This window comes from Tyto alba, unplaced genomic scaffold, assembly GCF_018691265.1.
Source record: "Tyto alba isolate M040663 unplaced genomic scaffold, T.alba_DEE_v4.0 Super-Scaffold_20000042, whole genome shotgun sequence".
NCBI lineage: Eukaryota > Metazoa > Chordata > Aves > Strigiformes > Tytonidae > Tyto > Tyto alba.
Window position 1 is genome coordinate 3,057,898 of NW_024881293.1, and position 20,075 is coordinate 3,077,972.

At 39.2% G+C, this 20,075-nt stretch overlaps 1 protein-coding gene across 6 annotated transcripts in view; it reads left to right on the forward strand.

Annotated features, from left to right (window-relative positions):
- DHRS3 (dehydrogenase/reductase 3) overlaps positions 1–20,075 on the forward strand; it is a 50,240-nt gene that overhangs the window by 4,695 nt on the left and 25,470 nt on the right. For 2 of the 6 annotated variants that reach the window (XM_033007748.2, XM_033007749.2), the window contains 2 exons: positions 5,179–5,316; positions 8,786–9,272. In XM_033007748.2, coding sequence (XP_032863639.1) covers positions 9,078–9,272 — 195 coding nt within the window. In that variant the 5' untranslated portion in view covers positions 5,179–5,316; positions 8,786–9,077. Of the gene's footprint in view, positions 1–5,178; positions 5,317–7,221; positions 7,241–8,311; positions 9,273–9,307; positions 9,511–9,875; positions 10,001–20,075 lie in introns of those variants that run through there. The other 4 variants (XM_033007751.2, XM_009962518.3, XM_033007753.2 and 1 more) reach the window with 4 other exon arrangements.

Here is a 20,075-nt window from a genome sequence, read left to right on the forward strand (position 1 = left end):
CTCCTACGGATAAGGCTGCCAGATGCTAGAAGCATACAAACATCCGGCTGTTACAACTTTGTTTAGCATGGTCAAAGTCAATACGTAGAAGACTCACATCCAGGAAGTGTCATTATTCTGTATATTCCAAAATTGCAAATTAACTTTTTTTTTAATCTGGTTTAATTGTATTTTGCTTTGCGGGCCTGGAAAGCTATGTGTGATTTTTCACAAGTGTACTAGTTAGTCTACCTCTACTTAAGAACCCATGAAAGACTAGCAGTGCTGCACTGCGGTCTCCATGCTCAGGAACTATAATGGTTCTGCTCTTGGAATAGGTCTGAAGTATGATTCTAAAGCTTTTTGCTTAGTGCTGCTTTTTCTTTTCCCTGCTATATTGCTGAAGCAGACAGCTGGCCAGAACAGTTAGAACAGACATTCTGAAGTACATCTAAAGGAATTTTGCTTTTAGAGATTCATATTGATCTGTAAGTTATTTGGAAGCTCCCTACCTGAGTGAGCAGCAAGGGTCTCGGGGCTCACAAGTGCTCCACTGATATCAGAGGGTAACTTCCCCTTGACATGGAAAACTTTGGCCCGAACCCTCTGTTCTGATTCATTCTAAAGAAAGGATTTTGATGTTGTTACAACTTCATAGTTGCCAAGACAACCCTATGTCATCCTTTGTTGTCCTTTAGGCTGTGATTAGACCATACAGCTAGCCAAATGCTTGTACCAATAGTGGTGATGACAGCGAAGGAATGAGTGACCAGGTGCAACTCTATGTATTTCTGTCCACCATGTGACTGCAAAAACCCTGTCTGGGTAAAAGTAAAAAGGGAAGAAACATCAGCTCAGCTTGACATAATCTGTACAACCTATGTTTATCTCTGAACACTCTGAAATATTTCTTTATCCTCACTAATCTTCCAGATATTCCATTTTAAAACCCTTATTAAAGCTTGTAATTGTGGTTGCAGAAGAGAAATACTCCTTTTTATGAGCCATAAGATTCAGTATTTGGCTAACAAACCTGTAGTGGTGTTCCCTCAGAAAGTGAGTCCTTTCTAGTTTTTCTTATACATTTAAATGAAGCAGATGAAATATATCTGCTTAGAAAAATCCCATTTATGCAAAATGAGCATTACAGGAAAGAGCAAGAAATTTTAATGTGAGTTAGTCACTAAGGTAAACAAATATTTAGCTGTGTGGAATGAGAATAAACAACTTGAGTCATAAGAGATAAAGTACTGGATTATAAGAGTGACCAGACTATTCTGAAGAGAGCAGGTCTAATTGTTAACTTCAGTGTGAGTTAGCAAGTACAACTGATGGAATTATGTGGTTTAAAAATAAAATAAAAAAGTAAATAAATAGCTGTTAAGGTTAAGAAAACCATTAAGTCCATGTAAGTTATACCATGGTACTCTCGGCTGAACTCAGCAGGCCTGGAACTTGTGGTCATAGTAGGCGTCTTTCCAACACTGACTCAAATTATTTGACTAAGCAGGGGGATAATTGATCTCTTCCTTCACTGTGAGGTGCAAGACGCTTAACTGAGGCCCTCCCAATGTCTTACTGCATCCAGACCTGTGGAGATACACTAACTTTAATGATTTAAAAACAAAAAAAAATTACATACATTAAAGCAAAAATTAAGACTACTTTTATATTCTAAGAAGGAATATATAGGTTGTGATTTAATGAATTTTACTAATCTGTTCTAAAATTAATAGGTTTTAAATTCTGAATGTCCCCATATAAACATACTTTAAAATATGACAAGTGAAAGTTCAAAGACATTTCTTCTTTATTAATGTTTAATTCTCTTTGTGGTGGATGTAAACAACTCGATATTATCATCTGAGGGGATTGTGGAATATCCAGATTTCCCCTCATAAAAGCTGGATGTCAGAATACCAATTACTTTCTGCCATATCACTTAGGAGCTCCCAATATACATGTGTTTTTTCCTATGATATCATGACTTTCAGACCAGCGACAAAACATCTAATGAGAGATTTGAGGTGAGGTAGGAGTCCTATGATGAGGGGTTCGTGGACTTGTGTTGGTTGGTTGGTTGGTTTAGGGGATTTTTTTTTTTTTTTTGATCAAATAGTGTTGGACAAATTTTAATTGGAGGGCAGGGATGAGTGTTCTGAAAAAAGCATCTCTGTTAATTATTTTACAGGTCAGCTTCTAGGAAAAGCCTGCATTTATGCACGCTACTGTTATAACAGATCTTTCTTCCTCCAAAGAATCAGCTGCTTCTCACTGCCCTGTGCCATTGTGCATATCAGTAAAGATAAAATAACTTTTAAAAAGGCAGCAGTCCCCAGAAATGAGTTAAAGGATCAGTTGGCCTTTAGAAGCCCTATGTTGTTTACCCCATGTATCATTTGCCCCAATGTCTTCCTACCTCTCTTCCCTTAAAAAGATTAGTGATACCAGTTTGTAGGGGTAGTGGCAGTGATTCAACAAGAATGAGCAAATTGGCTTTCTGCCAGCAGTGAGTAAAGATCTAGAAATATCCAGATAAATTATTAAAAATCCAAACCTTATCCTTGCTCAGACCATCATCAGAAATGCTGTGGGTTCTGTTGGAATGAAGAATCCGGCATCCCTCTGTGCCTTCTCTTAGCTCAACTGAATCTCTCCAGTGATCCTATTTTCCCGTCATAATTTATGATATGATCTTATTCACCCATATCAATTCATACACCTGAAGCTGATCCATCCTAGCCTTCCGACCAAGAAAGTTTGCCTTTGACAACCGCATTCTCTTCCTAACATTACTCCTTTTTGTCTTCCTTTCTAGAATTGTCAAGTTTTAAGAAGCTTATGACAGTTAGAGGACTTGAATTATTTCACCTCTATATGTACTAGTGAACCACTACCTCTGAAAAGAAATTATAGCTACATGTAATGAATTCTTTTAAAAAGACATAAAGGATTCAGAGAACATTTTATCTAGAGATGTTTTCCTAAGCTAGTTTACAAGCTTCCAGTGCAAACTTATTACAGGCATTAGCCTACTGTTCTGTTTTTGTGAAAATCCCTATCACTTTGGTTTAGTAGGATTTCAGTTCAGACTCTTGAAACAATAAGCTTCTCTATTTTTGAGGGCCTTATGGACTTAATTCTTCTGTCGCCCTGTTTCCTTGTGTGTCTTAGAAGTTTTGTCAGGACTGAGGAATTAGTCAGAGGGAATGGTAAATATTGACTGGTGTAAAAGTGAGGTAAATGTACTAAAGAGAATATGAGTCAATGAGTTCAACAAAATGTAGTCATTCCATTCCTGTTTATATGTGGTATTTTTTCACTGTTCTCTCTTCCAGTATGAAGAAGCAGACTAACAGATTGAGACAGATTTGGCTTCTAATTAAAGATAGGTGAGAAAAAAGAAGGGCAGTTAGTACAAATTACAAAATCTAACATACTTAAATGACTAAACAATTGAAAGAAATACACCTTCTTGATGTTGGATCCCTTTGTCTGAATTCGAGGTAGCACCTACATGAACTTTGAAAACACTGAACTTCTGCTTAGAAAGGCAATTATTTTTACACATTTTAAATCTAGAAAAGGATGTCATCTAGAATTTAGAATTACTCAGTAAGACATTTGTTATATCTTTATTCATTATACTGGTTTGTTGTGAGACCCTGGGAAAGCAGTAAGACATCCAAATGTAGCTTTTCGCACAAGGCTGGACACAGGCTGTTTTCTGTCAAGGCTGGAAGTTAAACAGAAACCTGGTCCCTTTGAGCTTAGTCCATGGCAAAACTCCACTTACAAGGCAACAGTATCAGACTCTTAATACTAAATAGCATATAGAAGGACAGTGTGAAATCATAGAACCACTGGGACACATTTCAAATGGAAAATGTGAACTCAAGGGAAGAATGAAATCAAGAAGCACAAAAATTTAGCTCTTGATTTATCCAAATCTGACAGCAGTACTTCATGTAACAAAAACCAGATCAACTTGGCAAAAGGTTTTCCTTTTTTACAGGAGGTTTAGTTTTAATCTGTGATCGTGATAGATTGTCCATGGTCAAGAACCCTGCACTGATGTAAAAAAATGGTATTACTTGACACCCTAGTAACACAGACTTTCCATTGTGTAACAGTGCTGTTGTGTTCCCAGTTTTTTCACATCTGCTTACCAATGTACTGTATATATTTGGGTGGGTTTTTTAAAGTTGAAAACACAGAATTGTTAGCCCAAATGGCTTTCAGACATGCCTTGAGCATGCTTTTAATTTCTAGCTCCTTTTCCTTTCAAAAGTTCTTGCAGTTTAGCAACTTCATTTGCACCAACAGACCTCCAAGTTTGCTAGGAACTTGGCTGCAAAGGCTCTATGAACAAATTTAGAGTTCCGCCAATATATAGGTGCAAGATGAAGATCTGAGCATTCAGACCCTCTATCTGAGCCTTTTCATAGATCCATGTAACACTGTTCTGCAAAAGTGGACCTTTGTTATGCAAGTGATGTGTATAGAGAGTGTATCAACTTGTTTTAGAGGTAAATGTTACTTTTTTACCGCTGTTTTTTCCTTCAAGACAGGGCAGGTAAGAAAAATTAGGTTGCTATGACTTACTGAGAGTATGAGTAGGTCTACACTAACTACAGTCCAAAAGCTAGGTTTCAGTTATTACAGGCCTTCCTAACCTACCTTTACATTAGCTAGCCTAAATATAAACAACAGGTTTAGTTATAAGCTGGACTGTTATAGTTAGGCACTATTGTGGTTAAAAAATCGGAAAGCATAAATGCACCTTTTGAGCTATGGTCTCGGGAATGGGTCATTCAGGGATGATCTAAATTTAAACCTATTAATTCAGAATAGATTCATAAAACTTTATTAAAGCTATCTTCCTTTACACTTCTGTTAAGAAGTACAAACCCAGCAATTTAAACAGACAAGCGGAAGCCAAACCCCAGTGAGTTACCACTGAGATGTATTACATGATTACCCTCTTGTTCTTGTTGCAGACTGGACTAAAGCATAGTTTAAAGTGTCATGAAAATGGCTTAAACCAAGTTGTTGGGGTTTTTTTGCAATTTATACTTTGTTGTGAGTGTCTGTATAGGAAACAAATAGTTTAGTACTGTGCAACTATGCAAAATGCAAAATTAATTCTGCAACTAAATGATAGCATTAGCAACTGATGCAATTTTACAAAATTAACAGGCCTGCTTATTGAATGCTCCAGTGCACTGGTTAAGGACTTCTGAGCAGAAACATGGAAGGGAATCACTTTGGGACAGCTTTTAACTTATAATTAGGAACAACTGCTGTGATGTGACATCCATGTTACCATCAACAAAGGTATGTACTTAAGTGTCTGTTTGCTCCTATAGACTGAAAGCAGTTCAGGTAGTCACACCTCTGTGAAGGTATAGTTTAGGGGGTTTCACTAACAGAGATTAAGTTTCTGAACAAAAGCACATGTTGGTTTTGTAAAGGTAACAGTTTGGAAAAAGCCCCCTTGCCAAAAAAGAGCACAACGGTTACTATACAATCAGATGAAATCCCAGCATACTGCTTTTTTGCCACTTTTCAGACTGGAACTGCAATGAAGAGGGATGAGCCTCAGCTGTTCTGTGTTTTATATAGTATGTGTAGAATTTAAAGCTATTTGACATTTTGGTTCAGTTAGGTGAATTTTAAAATAACTTTCATATATTTTTCACCATATTTATTACAGGCAAGATGCAGTAACTTCAGTTTTACTGTAAGTCTGCTTTTGCTTTTTGCTCTTGTACATTTGTACAATGAGTAGCTACTGGGTTTCACTGCTTCATGGTAAATCTAAAGTAAAGTAATAGAAGAGTAAAATAGTTCCTACTTTCAAGAAATTTGAAGAGCAGTTTAGGAAAACTTTAAATATTTAGAACTGTCTTTTTATTCCCACTCCAAATTTGGTAGCAACTTTGCACATAGATCAATAAGCCAAAATTATCATGAATGAAGAAAAACCACTTCCAATACATTTTAGAGTATTAAGCTGGAAACAGATACCTGAAATCAATATTCACATGGTTATTCCATTCCCACTGGTTTCAAAGGACCTGCAAATGTTTTAAATTAATAATTCATTTTGTGTCTAATCTGAACACATTAACTGTGTAATATTGCTGACTTTTCTATTTTAAATGTGTCTGTGGTAATTTATGCATAAATCAGGAATCAAAAAATCAAATTTACTTTGATGAACTCCATTTTTAACACTGCTTCTTATTTCCATACCAGAAAGTTGTTATATTTGTTACCAGTCCAGACACTGAGTCATTCTTGTTTAAACCAGACACTAGGCTCTCTGTGTAATTTCTCTCTCCCCTTCAGAGTTCTTGGACTGAGAGGAAAATTGTAATGCCAGGTGCCTCCCCTAGCTCCATTTCTAAAGGTATTACTGTAAAAACACATGGAGGTGCTAAATGCTGCCAAGCAGCAATGGAAATTCTCTGAGCTCTGGTTATTTCAGATGCAGCTAAGTTAGGGAATACCACCTGACTCTGACAATATGTACAGACTCACTGTTTCCGGTTAGAATGCTTCATCTTCTCTGCAAAAACCTCTCTCCTGACACTTTATGATGATGCAGTGATAGTCTATGGCCTATTTCATATGAGGTAACCTGGCATTTAAGGGTAAGAACTCTGAAAGTTTCTCTCTGGATTTAATTTTATTTTTTTCTGAAAAATTTTGTGGAACTTTTAGCAGAGATGAAATGCAAAGATTTAGATATTGTTCATATTTTGTGTTAAAAACCTGTGTGTGATATAGGTTTTAAATGTGGGTGACACCAGCAACTTGGTTGCTCTTCTTTTTGCAAACAAATAATGCTGGAATGCTGTGTTACCATATGGCCCCCCTTTGAACAACGCCTGTTTTCAAAATTATCTGTTTGATTCCAAAGCATAAAATTGAATTGATTTTCAAGGGGATTCAGTTTCCTAACTCACTTCTATTGGTTGTGTAATACAACTTGGCTACTTATGTATAGATGCTTAGACTCACACACCTCCATTGCACTGGTGCTTTAGCAGCCATAGATGTAAAGAAGTTCGAGTCTTTCAAATTTATCATTTTTCAGTAATTCTTGTTTTTACCACTAGATGGCTTCCCAGGATAGTGGATATAGATCCAGATTAACATGTGGGCCTGGATTCATTTTGGCACATTCTTCATGACATAGAGAGTCATAAAACCGAAGTTCTTTCCAGCTCAGCTGTGAAGACAGCAACATGAGGTTTGACATCCTTGGGCATCTTTTGACATCCTCAAAGTTTTATTTCTGCTTGATGCCACAACTTCAAACTGTGCATGAACCGCTCTCAGTTCAAATGTGCAGTTAGATCCTCCTCAGAAATGCTTAACCAGTACAACTGAAAACATAACTTACCTGCCTAATGCTTAACAGTGCAAACAACCAAGCTGTGGGACCTAGTTGCATTATACTTTGCCCTTTCTCCTGTTACAACATAGTTTAAAGTGCTATGGAGACCTTCTTATGTTGCAACTATGCCCTCATAGCTGCGCAGAAAAGTCTTGGAAAGGGAAGGGAAAAAACCCACCCTTTGTTGTGAGAAAGTGAGTCTCTCTCCTTCCTTCAGAGCCTGCCTTTTCTGTTGCACCACTACAGATCACCAGTTTTCACCAATGCAAGCATCTTCCAGCTTGGAAAATCCATGAGGTGTCACGTTGTCCATAAAAACACTGGTCCAATGGTAATAGATTTGGAGGATTATCAGCCTAGGCTGGATCCAGCCTGCCGATCTAGGGCTGAAGGAAGTTCTCCCCTCCACACCAGCTGGTCCCGGGCAAGCAGTTCTCTGCCAGGGCTCCCTAAGGCAGAGATGGCTCCCTTGAACTCAGCCTTAACCCTGACTCTGTCTGGAGCTGCTTTTTCCCGGGCTCAAGTCAGCCCACAGCACCTTCTTTCTGGGGAGCGCAGGTTGGGGGGGGGGAAGCAGGGGCTGCCCGGCTCGGATACAGCGCGCTTCAGTTCCAGCTGCTAGCCCAACGGGGCAGGCAGCTAGCCCAAGGGGGCACGCTTGTGCAAGCCCAGCGGGGCGCGCTGCTAGCCCAGCGGAGCAGGCTGCTAGCCCCGACTTGCTGGCCGCAGCTGAGCAGCCAGCGGCCGCCGCAGCCTGCCTGCATGTGTGAGTTTATGTGCAGCGGCTCCCGGCTCGCTCTGGGGGAGGGGAGAGCAAAGCCAGCCACTCACAGAAACAGTAGTGAAATCTCCCCAACACTTTAACTGTCAATCAGGCTTAATGGGGTATAAAAACTCCCCAGCGCCGCGGCTGTGATAGGCAGAGAGAGCAATAGGGAGAAATGAGTAAGAGCCAGAGCTGAAACAGTGTACGGCATAATTCCTGCTCTGTGATCACAGTTACTCCAAGTGAAAAAAAAACAGGAGAGGGGGCAGAGAGAGGCGGTAATCAGCTCAACCTTTGCAACCGGCTCAGGACAGAACGTCTATAGATATTTATAGATATTAAAACAAAAACAACCTTACCCTGAATAGAGCCTTTCTTAAAAAGAAGGTCCTGGCAATTCTGTCTTATTTAAGCAATTTCCTGAGTCTAAGAATAGAAATGAGCTGCCTGGAAGGCACTGCAGGCTGAAATTTGGAGACATAGGCTGCTTTATTTTATATTTCCAAGTATAAAAACCTTCCATTTGGATACTGGATTTTTATGTTGGTCTTTGAAGCGAAGGGATGTATGGCTACTTTTAATTTTACTTTTTTTTTTCCTCTCTTATTTAATTTTAAAAAACTGTCTTCCAGTTAAAAAGCAAGGAAACCGTTTTACCTGCATGTGACAATCCCAGAGGACACCGATCAAGAAACAGGGAGTGACTTGGTCTTCTGCACTACTTTACTCCTACCCCATTTTTTTTAGGGGGAGAGAAGGATTTTTCAGTCCAAGAATCCCTTGCCCCCAAGTTTTGGAAGGGGGTTGAAGACTTGTCACCCATCTGGGGGTGCATGAAGGGTATTGGTTTTCTTTCTCTGTTAACTTGGTTTTGTGAAGGGTTGGAAGAGAATCTTGCCTTCCTGACTTGCCTGGAACAAGAGGATGATTTGGAAATGGCTGGGCGCTTTGCTGCTTTTCCCCGTGCAGATGGTTTATCTGGTGGTGAAAGCTGCCGTGTGCGTGGTGCTGCCGCCCAAGCTCCGAGACCTGTCCGGGGAGAACGTGCTGGTCACCGGCGGGGGCAGAGGCATCGGTCGCCATCTGGCCAGGGAGTTTGCTAAGCGAGGAGCCAGAAAGGTGAGCCCCGGCATGAGGGGGGGAGCGCCCACCTGCTGCTCTGCTGGGAGTCCTCCCACTCCGAGACTTAAAAGCCTCCAGATGGGATTGATGGGATCACTCTGAAAAGGGGAGAGGGGGCAGTAATTTTGCAAAACCCTGGCGTGCTGAGCCATTACGCTGACTTACGTTTCAGAAGTTGCCCACTCCTCCTTCCCTGCGTCCTGTCTCTCCCCATCTCATCTAAGAAAATGTGAAGGTGAGAAAGGGGCCCCCTCGTGAATCCTCCTCTGCTGACAAAGGAGAGGTTTGAGCTCCAGCCTGGGTTTCCTGTGGCAGGGAGAGGAGGGCTATGCAATTCCCATGCGTGCAGCTAGTGCTCCCTTCCACTGCTGTTTATGGGGCTGCTTCCCGGCGGTGCTGGCTGCTGGGACCCTGTACCAGCAGAGAGGGGGGCAGCTGACTGCCGGCTCCAGCCTTTCAGGCTGAGCACATCTTCAGCTCTCCTTAGGCACAGCCACACTGCTGCTGCCACGCGTGTCGCCCCGGAGGAGAGGGGCTTGGCTCGGAGAGGAGCAAATGGTGCCTGCAGGAGGGCTCTGGGTCTGGCTCCTAGTAATGCATTCTCTCAGGAAAGCGGGGAGAAGAGTTCAGTTTCACCCTGATGGTTTTCCATTCGCAAAATTAATTTCTTGTGCTTTCTGAAGTCCCTTAAATTTTGCTTTTGGCCAGCCCAGAGCTGTTCAAAGGTAAGATGACACAGCAAGGAAGAAAAACACAACATGAGTAGGAGCTGTGAGATGGTTTAAACATTTCCTTTAGGAAGGAGGGAAAGGGAGAGAGGCTGAGAGACTGGTCTGTCTCCACAACAGCCTGGGAATGCCAGTGTAGCCGGTGTGTCCATTCTCTAGCTCAGGAGCTGGTGGTTTACCTTGAAACGTTGTGTTTTCATAGGTACAGGTGTCTCCATACATGTGAATCAGGAATACGAAAAACATACATACCCTGAAATGAGGCTTGAGATTTAAAGTTTCATCTTCCCCTCTATGGGTAATGAAAGGGAGGAATCATGAAATTAGACAGCTGAATAAATAAATACTTCTCTCTGTGAGAGAGGATGAATGGGAGTAAATAGAGAATAAAGAAGAAAAATACAGAATGAGAGGATATTTAAAGAAAAATTTGCATTTAGTTTGGGGTAGTGTTTTGTCACTTCCTTACACATACATTACAGTTTTCTATGTGTGGTACAGAGCTATTCTGGCATACAACTCTGAGGTGTAAAATATGTCAGCATTGAACTTTGATGTTTGTATATGCTTGTGTTTAAACATCATGTTGAGATTTACAAATTCTTGGAGACAGAGCAAACAAGTTGACTGACCTTTGGACCTAAGCAATTTGCTGAAAGTGTATTTATATTATCTGTTAGAATGCCATGCCTCATTATTTATTTATTTAGTCCGGCTGGTTGCTATGCTAAGCTCTGGTATTAAAGTACCACCATTTCTACAGCTAATTCAAGAGCTGCTTAGCTGCAGCTGAGCTAGAAGCTGAACAATGGCAGTCAGCCCTAATGAACCAGGTGGCATGGGCCAAAAGGAGAGGGAGCTATTTAAGACGAAGAGCTGAGGGTGAAATTACTGTAAAGAGATACAGACTGGAGTTCATTTGTATGTCTTATCTATAAAATCTCTACATATCTCAGAAGGAAAGAATATATGAGAATAATTGTTGGGAAACTTTGTCCTTGTCTGACATGTTGTGAAATGCTGTGTGGTTGCTAATTATCATTTAGAACTTTGGGGGGTTTTGCCTTACAGTTTTTTTCCTATGTCTGTCATCAAACTGTTTCAGTTTTTGCTTTTACTGAATTTGAATTAGATTTAGATTCTCCTTTCAGTTATATCCTGGCTATCCAGGAAGTCAAATATGGCACTCGGCAAGTTTTGATCCTCTCTGGTAGTGGCACTAACTTTTTGCCTTTGGTAGTGGCACATTTTCCCTGTGACACCAAAGTAGGCTTATCCTTTTCTTCCTTAACATTTTTAATGACAGTTTTACCTAGATGTGGTAGTTTCCATTCCCTTTGCTGTGACATTTCAATTCTTTCCTGCCATCTGTGCTCAACCCTAACTTTGTGAATTTAATGCAGTCTCCATGTAGAATGCAAGACCTCTGTTTGGCACTACGGTTTGATTTTATGCTTTGCCTTAGGCAATCAAAAAGAAATGAAAGACTTGACGTGGCTAGCAAGTCATCTTTCAATAAGGCTTGTGAAAATTAACTATTCTATTTTTCTGTTGTCTTCTTACGCAGTTAACTGTTTTACAATTATATGCAAAGCTTCACTTATTGATCATAATTAATAATTTGTAACTGATTCTGATTATCAGATGGTGTGATCACAATATTCCAAGTTTAGAAAAACACTTCCACCAGAGGCGTGAAATTTGAGGCCAAGCACAGTGTTACATAGAGGTAAATGGAAATGGTAACATATGGATTCAGATTCTAATAGTGGGTGTGCAGTGTATCTTGGAAAAAGTCATCACAGCGCTTGCGCACACAGACATAGTGGCGGAGTTTTGGAGGTAGGCGGCGATATATAACCATATTTTTGAGATTAGAATCTTCTGAAAGATGGGTTAGTTGAGACTGTTAGCATATGAAATTTCCTCTGATAATTAGACTGGATTGGATTTCATCTTACACTCTCTCTTTATTTTCAGAGCCTGGTTTTGCTAATCACAAATCAGAGGTATCTGAGCAGTTTTCACGTAAGATGACAAGTGCTGTATCTCACTAAGATACGAATTGTCACATCTGCAACATTTTTACTGTAAAATTCAACCTGGCGTTTAAAGTTATGAAGATGGCAAGAGATAAATCTAAAAAGTGTTTATGCAAATGAAAATACAGCGTTTTCTGGTTGATAGGTGAGCATGGAGACTGAAATTCTCCGTCCAACAGAATGGAAGTCTCTTGGGCACGATCATATAAATCCATCCTGATTCCTATTCTTATAAATCCATTGCTCTGCCATTGTGCCTCAAATATGACTTGGACAGATAAGTGTCTAGGAGACGATCCCTTCTAAGGTGATGGGTTTTTTCTCATCGTTATTCATTGGCTTCTGATGAAATGACCAATAAAGGGACAAAATGGTGTCAGTTGTATTTTCAGTTACAGAAGTGTGTATCTTCTAGTTTTTAAAATTAAGACTACTAGTGATTTTTAGGCAATGAGAGACTTTAATCATTAGATTATCCATCCCTGTTCAGGTGTATACTAAAAGGTCAAAGGATCCACACTCCTTTTTTACTTTCAGATAGAAGTTTTCAAAAGCAACTTGGCCATGGGAGTCATTGTGTATTTAAATGCTTCCTGTAGCACTTCTGGACAAAAACAAAAGCATGTAAATTTGCTGAATGCAGAGAAAGAGTGGTTTACAGATGATATGGTACATGTTAGTGTTATTATGAGGGATGAATAGCATTGAATTTTCTCCAGAAGTGCTCAAGTATTGTAATTGAACTTTCATGCTGTTCACCAGAGACGTGTCCAGATTCAGAAGTGCTGGTTGAGGATTTACTTTGCTGCTGATAAATTGCTGGAGAAATGCACTTTTTTGCTTTCAGTTCCTTCTTTGTTGCTTGCAAAATTCAAAATTTTCACTGTTGCTGGTTTTAACTCTTGAGAATTTTGAATAGACCTTAAAAGTATTTGACCAATAGAGCACCGCTTCTGCCTCAGTCTCACACATTGGTAGCTTTGTTCAGGCTCTTACCTTTCCATATTCTGTGGTTAGCCAAAATGGCAGAGTGTATCTGTGTTAATGAAAAGTGAGAAGGAGAGATTTTTATGAGTTTATGATTTCATGCCTATGAAATAAAAGTCTCCTTCCAAAGCCTAATGGTGTTTTGCAAAGAATACATTGTATAATCAAGTTAATGTTGGGAAAACTGGCCCCTTTGAACAATATTTCTTGTGTGGAAGAACAACCCTCTACAGAGGTGAGTAATCAGGGGGATGTACGGGCTGAATGGGTTCATTCAGTGGTGGTTAGAGTTGGAAAATGCTTCTGGTTTCCTCTAAGCCACTTGCTTTTCCTACAGCATTTTCTGTTATAGTGCCCTTGCCAAAGAGCTGTCAGCCCTGATTTTGATGATGTCCAATAATGAAGTTTTGATTCGTATGTCTTTTGTATGTCATTTGTATGTCTTGCTCTTTGCTAGGCTTTCTTTAAGGGCATTTCCTTGATGTCTAAATATTTTCCTTGTAATTTTAATTTACTTGGTTCGCGGATTATTTAATCTGAGGTTTGAAGAAGAAAGAGATATTTGGTTCTTAGGCATTCTGGATTATTAAATGTCACCAAAACCTAATAAAAGTAACTGAAAAAGATATCATTATAGGATAGAAACAGATTCCCCAACTCTAATATGTATTTCAGTATTCAAAGTTATCTGACAGTGTCTTTGGAAGACTTTCTTAGGCCCTTCCTGTTTGGAAGCTGGTCAAAAGCCACTGATTTTCATTAGTTTTTTTATTTGCATGGAGGGCTCTGGGCTCAGAAATCAGCAGTATGGATCTTCAGTAGTGTATCTAGAAGGGATCTTGTAGAGCAGTGCTTTTCTATTGTTCCTTTGTGATCATTTCTGTTATCTCTCTTTCAAAGTGTGTATATTTTGCCCTCCTGTGTTTGCTTCTTGTTTTTTCCCTTCCGGCTCTGATATGTTTGAGTTCTTGGTAACTACAGCTGTTGATGAATGAACAAGTGGGCTTCTAGGGAATCAGGGGTGTTTTGGCATGAGAGATGCCTCCAAAATACCAAATGGGTTAGGGGCAGACCTGGCCTTGTGTTGGTGTGATGGAACTGCAGAGAAGCATTGCACAAATCCTATTAACCTTGTTGAGAGTTCTTCACATTCATCACTGTTCAAGAAATGACCTTGCAAATACACTGAAAGATCCCTCCTTTCACTGTTTCGTCCTCTGGACATTCACTTCCTGAACTGCAGGAGACTCTGCGACTCAAAGGGTTTGCATGCTTGTGCAGGGGATGAGGTAAGCAGTCTGGAATATCAGGACAGACAAGAGCCCTTACTAGATGGCAAGGAGCTAGTATCACCAACAAAAACAAGAAACGGAAACTTCACTCGTGCATGGAATGTACAGCTTGATAGCCATGACCTCGCTCTGTCAGCACTGGAGTCTGGGCAATTATGTCTGCAAGCCTGCAAGGTACTTCTAATAGGATGGCAATGTGATGGGCAGCTGTAGAATGCCACAAATGCAGTAATACAGTGATTATTATGGGATAGTGAACAAAGATCCTGAAGGCACTACTTGAAAACTTTTGCTTTGAAAACTGATCAGCGATTTGTTGTTGTTTTGGATTGTATTGTGTTTATATCACTCCTGATTTTGTTCAGGCTACAGGAAAAACACAACTGAAATCTCAACCATTCTTTTCATCATTACTTTCACAACATTTTCAAAGTCAGACCTTAATGTCTTCATTTAGGAAGATACCTTGTCACTTGAGTGTGTTAGTCTCTGTCAGTTCAGTTACAATAGGGATGGTCATAAGAAGTCAGTGAAGGAAGGAGCACCAAGGCAGAGATGAGAGCTGTGCAAGCCTGCACTGCTGCTGAAACCTGGACCCAGTTTCCCTCAGTGTTCCACTCTGAATTGAGTTCAACTCAGCTCAGAGGAATTTGAGATGCTTGAGAGCCGTGTATAATTGGAGAGTTTTAGCTGTGTGAGTGTTTAGTCTATAAATAGTGTTTAGGATGAGAGTTTTACAAAGAAGTTATGTAAAAAATGGTATCAGGTCTTAGAATTTATCCTTGTATTCCCAGTAATGGAAAATTTGGCAAGTTTTTAAATGAGTTTTTACAGTGGCATGCTCCTCCTACATTATCTACATAAACTGCATCTGTAGTTCTATGAATATTTCACTTTGGTCTTTATCAGTCATGTTGACATTGTCATAGTGAGACTGATGCTAAAAGTCATTCAGAGCTGTGGCCTTTTTTAAGGTGTAGTACAAAAGCTATGAGTATCTCACATGGATTTCAGTAAGAGTTCTTATCTAAAATATCTTTAAAAAAAATTGGTCATTCTCAAATATTAATCTCTGACTTCACTTTCAGAACCGGTAGAATACTCTTACTAAATTGTGTTTGAGAGTTAGCTCTTGCCTAAAGAAGACCTGGACATTAAATTGTTACACCCAAAAATTTTTAATTGCCATGAAGTTCCGTCCAGATGGGCTGTAGTGTTCCAAGCCTGAAAACATTTCTTTTGTCATATACATGGCATATAATTTCTGATAATGTGCTGGAGGAGTGGGGAAGGAAATCATACCTGAAGTAAACTCAGTAAGTCCTTCTGCTTGCAGCCTGTCAGGTTTTAAATCCACTGTAGCTGGGCCAGTCATCAAGAAGACACTTGTATTCTGCAAGTAATAACTGATTTCTGACTTGGATCTCGCAATTTATCCTGAGTTCAGAACATGAATAGACCTGATCTGGCCACCCCAGAGGAGATTAGCTCTGATATAAGGTAAAGAGCTGATTTAAAATTTCATCATTTCAGAGCTGAGACAAACTGGTTTTCCATAGAATATAATTAATCACCATGTACTTGTTCTTTACAGGCACCATGATCTAACACAATGAAATCATAAAGCCTTTAAAATTATGTTTGTAAAATAAATGGACACAGTTCTGATGTACTTTACCCAATGCAAATGCAGTATGCAAACGTATTGCACAAACAGATGTTGAGTTGGCCTGGTGTATGATAATTTCTAAAAGGCTCAGTGTAAAATTTACATAAATATTTTTGGATTGCAGTATTAAGTCTATGTTGTCAAGAGATCATCTGTCCACATCCTGAATGCTTTTTATGCCCTGTGGAGATACCAGAAAAATGTATAGTCCATGTATCTAATGGATTTCTCTGTAATAATTTAGAAATGCAAATCAGTAAGTAGACATTTTGAAAAGCAATCTGACATGTCTCAAAGTGAAAAAGATAATGTAATCTGGAAGGAAGTTTTACATTTTCGATGTTGTAGATATTTTAGTATGAGGATATTTACCCAGAGTGAATCGAGTTCTACATAATTAATCTCTCCTGTTGTGTTTCAAAAAAAACCACTTAGGAATTTAACAGTTTCAGGCATATTTTTAATGATGGTTACCTTGATCTCATTTAAATTTAAGCACTTAATCTTACAGGGAACTATTAGAGTGTGTCATAATTTACCAGTAACCAGAAGTACATGAAAAGAAATGGGGAGTGAATGTTTTTCCATGTCATGCAAAATAATATATTAATTTGGAACTTTTAGTAAACTATGAGAGCACAGATTTCATTGAGTTGCTTTATGGTATCTAGAAAGGCTTTCTTTCTATAAAGATTATATACTGCCAGCAATTTTATTTAATGGCTTCCTGTTGGCAGCTCATTTCCTTGTTGATTGAATTTAAGGATGGGCAGAAGAACCCTTGTTTCAAGTCCCAGGCTTAGATGGCATTAAGCCTGTTATGTGTGCTAGTGCCAAGGCCAGCAGTTTGGTTAACATGCTGAGTGAGTGTCTCTGGTTGGCAAGCACAGCCAGAATTTATTAGATATCAGATCTGTTGATGTCTGTGCAGCAGCATTCCGGCTGGAGCTGTTTTAGCTTATAATTTAGAACATACCTGTCTTTTGTTACTGAGTATGTTATGAGGAGAATAAATAATGTTAACAAGAAGTGGAACTTGCAGAGTAACAGGCTTGTCATCTGACATCAGGATACAGTGATGTCATGTGAAAATACAATCCTAGTGAGACCGTGCTGTGTTGGCACACCAAAATGCAGCACTTTTTAAAATGCATCAAGACAGTTAAATGAGGCTTCCCGCAAAATATAAGAACTGTGTCAATGCTGTAGGAAATCTTGAAGTAAGTTTTAAAGATGAGGTTATATATTAATGTTGTTGTAGTGCCTCAGAAACCCACTCAGGCACCAGAAATTATTTAGCATAAAGATTCTAAAGGTGCAGTATAGGGACAACAGAAGAAGACAATGCATACCTCAGGGTTTACAATGTAGATAGAAAACAAAAGGCAACAGCTGAATACAGACACAAAAGTCTGTACTGATGGGAATTGTAAAGCAAGTATTTCAGCACCACTCATTTAGCCATTTTAAGTTTTTGAAAAGGCATCACAGCAATGGAGGTTTTAAGGTGAAATTTGAAGAGCAACAATAAAGAGTTTTGGGGAATGTTTACAGAGATGCAAACAGTGTGGTAGAAAACACAAATGTTTTTTGAAAAATTAATGCTGGGAGGTAAAGGCTGCAATAGGAGATTTGATGCTAACTGAAAGGTGATCAGTGACATGGGGATAGTGGCCTTGAAAGTGAATACAGAAGCTTACATCTGGAAAGCTTGAAGACGAGGCAGTGAAATTAAGAATGAGAGTTGACCTGGTCAAAGCAGTAGACTAGGTATACGATCTTGAGCAGGGGGGTTGGACCCGATGACATCCAGAGGTCCTGTCTAGCCTCAACCATTCTGTGATCTTAGTCTTATTCATACCAAAGAAAGGAAAAAGGCTGCTTTTCTGAATTTCATGGCTGACAAGATCATTTTGGTCTATGATGTTTCACCTTACCTGAAGTGATTCAGCCCTATTTTATTTGTGTGATTTCGTCACCTACAGTGACTTGTTAATGTGGTGGTGTGTATTTCTGTTGCATTTATGTCATGAGTCTGGGATAGGCTAGGAAAAAGTTGTCTCAGATTTGTATAACTATTTCCATCTGAAGTACTGACATATATAGGTAGTTTTTACTGCATTATAAAATGAATTAAACATGCTGTTGAGCTAATGTCTAATTAGTCTGGCACAGCAATTTGCTTTAAGAGTGACTGTAAGCTCTGCATACATTTCTGAACATTCTGACTAAAAAGTTTAGAAGGAATCAAATTTTGGGGTGGTTTTGTGTTGGTTTTGGTGTGGGTGGTTTGGTGTTTTTTTGTTTGTTTGTTTGTTTTTTGTTGTTTTTTTTGTGGTTTTTTTTTGGGTTTTTTTTTTGTTTTTTTTCTCTCACTCTGCTGTGGAAGCCTGTCTTGATAAGGTGATAGTATGCAGTGGATAGTGAAAGTATGAAGGAGAAGCTTAGAAAACTCTGAGTAGACTCTGAATTACATTCCTCAAACAGATCAGCAGCATTCAAAGAGAACATACACAAAGTTAGTATATCAAGAACTAGCTGATTTTACATTGTGCTACCATAGCCAAGAACAGGAACTTAGCCTTACAGTAACCTGAGAGGTATGAAAGTATTAGAACAATTTCTCCAAGAAAAGAACTAGGACAAATAGATGATGATGATGAACTCCACAGAAGTAGCCACATAATTCTACAGGAACTATGAGGAGAAGAGAAAAAGACAACAGTTCTCTTTTATTTCCTTTCCATAAAATTGGACAAGTGTGTAGAAATTCTGTATCTTTCCCTCTGGAAAGTTTGGAAATGTCACCTAACGACTTCTGATTTTGAGTGTTTGTTTTAAAATACATTAACAAATGTCAGCTAGTTTTAATTTAATTTTTCACTTTGATTTCTGAACTGAATTTGAAGATACAGACCTAATACCATTGTTGCTTTAAAGCATTGTGTAGAAAAGGGAGACTGAAAAGGAAAAATCTTAAAGACAGAGAACAGCCTCAGAGCTGACCACCGAGAGAGAACAAACTCTGGAATTTTTAAACATGTGTGCTTATCAGGAATATAACGCAGAAATTATTAGAGAGAGATCTTTACAGCTGGGCTCAGACTCTGTTCTTCAAAGCATCATGTCAGCATGCTGAAGGGTCGAACAAGTCAGACCCAGGCACTGCCAGATCCATTGGCTGATAACACTGACGCCAGTAGAGAAGGGTCAAATACATGCTGTTTGACCTCTATCCCAGTGGGGATTAAATTGATTCTAATTAATAGACTTGGGAATAGATGGGTACCTTGGCAGAGTTTGTAACTGATTTAAATTGTTCATCCTAGTAGCTTAGCCATAAACTATGCATAATTGCAAAAGGGTTTTGTGGACAGCCACCCTTATGTTGTCACCTTCTTAATTACAATTTATTGAATACAGTGCTACAGAGTTTACTTGTTTTGATTAATATTGGAATTTCTGTTGTTTAGCACTGAGCAAATTTGTCAGTGTGCCAGTTATGGCCATAAAACACTGTTTGAAAGCACAGTTGCAGCTCTGCTGAAATCAGTTATGCTTTACATACATGACTGTGGGATAAATCTGGCTCTTAGTATGTAATCAGCGGCACTTGTATCTCTGAGTACATTGAAACAACATAAACCACCTCAAAATAGGTATAATTTTAAAAATGATGCCCAGAAAGACTCTGCGCTGTGATTATCCTGTAGTATGACGTATTCTTAGCCACAGGTTAGAAAGCATCTATATAAAGGGTGGATGGCAGTTGGTATGACCTGGCTAATATCTTTCATCCCTTATCTGAATGAAACAGCCATTTAAAATCGATGCAAATGAAGTTAAAGCTTGACTTGCCATTCAGGCACTGTTCCTTCTCTTGGTCAGCACAGATATCAGCTTGCACCTGTTGTATTGACAGGTAGTGTTTGTCTTTTAGGTATGTCCTCCTTCCCAGTAAGTCTTGGGCTGAAACTTCTAGCTAAGTTTCTATAAGCGCTTGTATTAGCAAGCGAAAACTTCAACTGAACAAAGTCTTATTTCAGTGTTTCTTAAAAGCCTCACTGAACAGCTAATGTCTC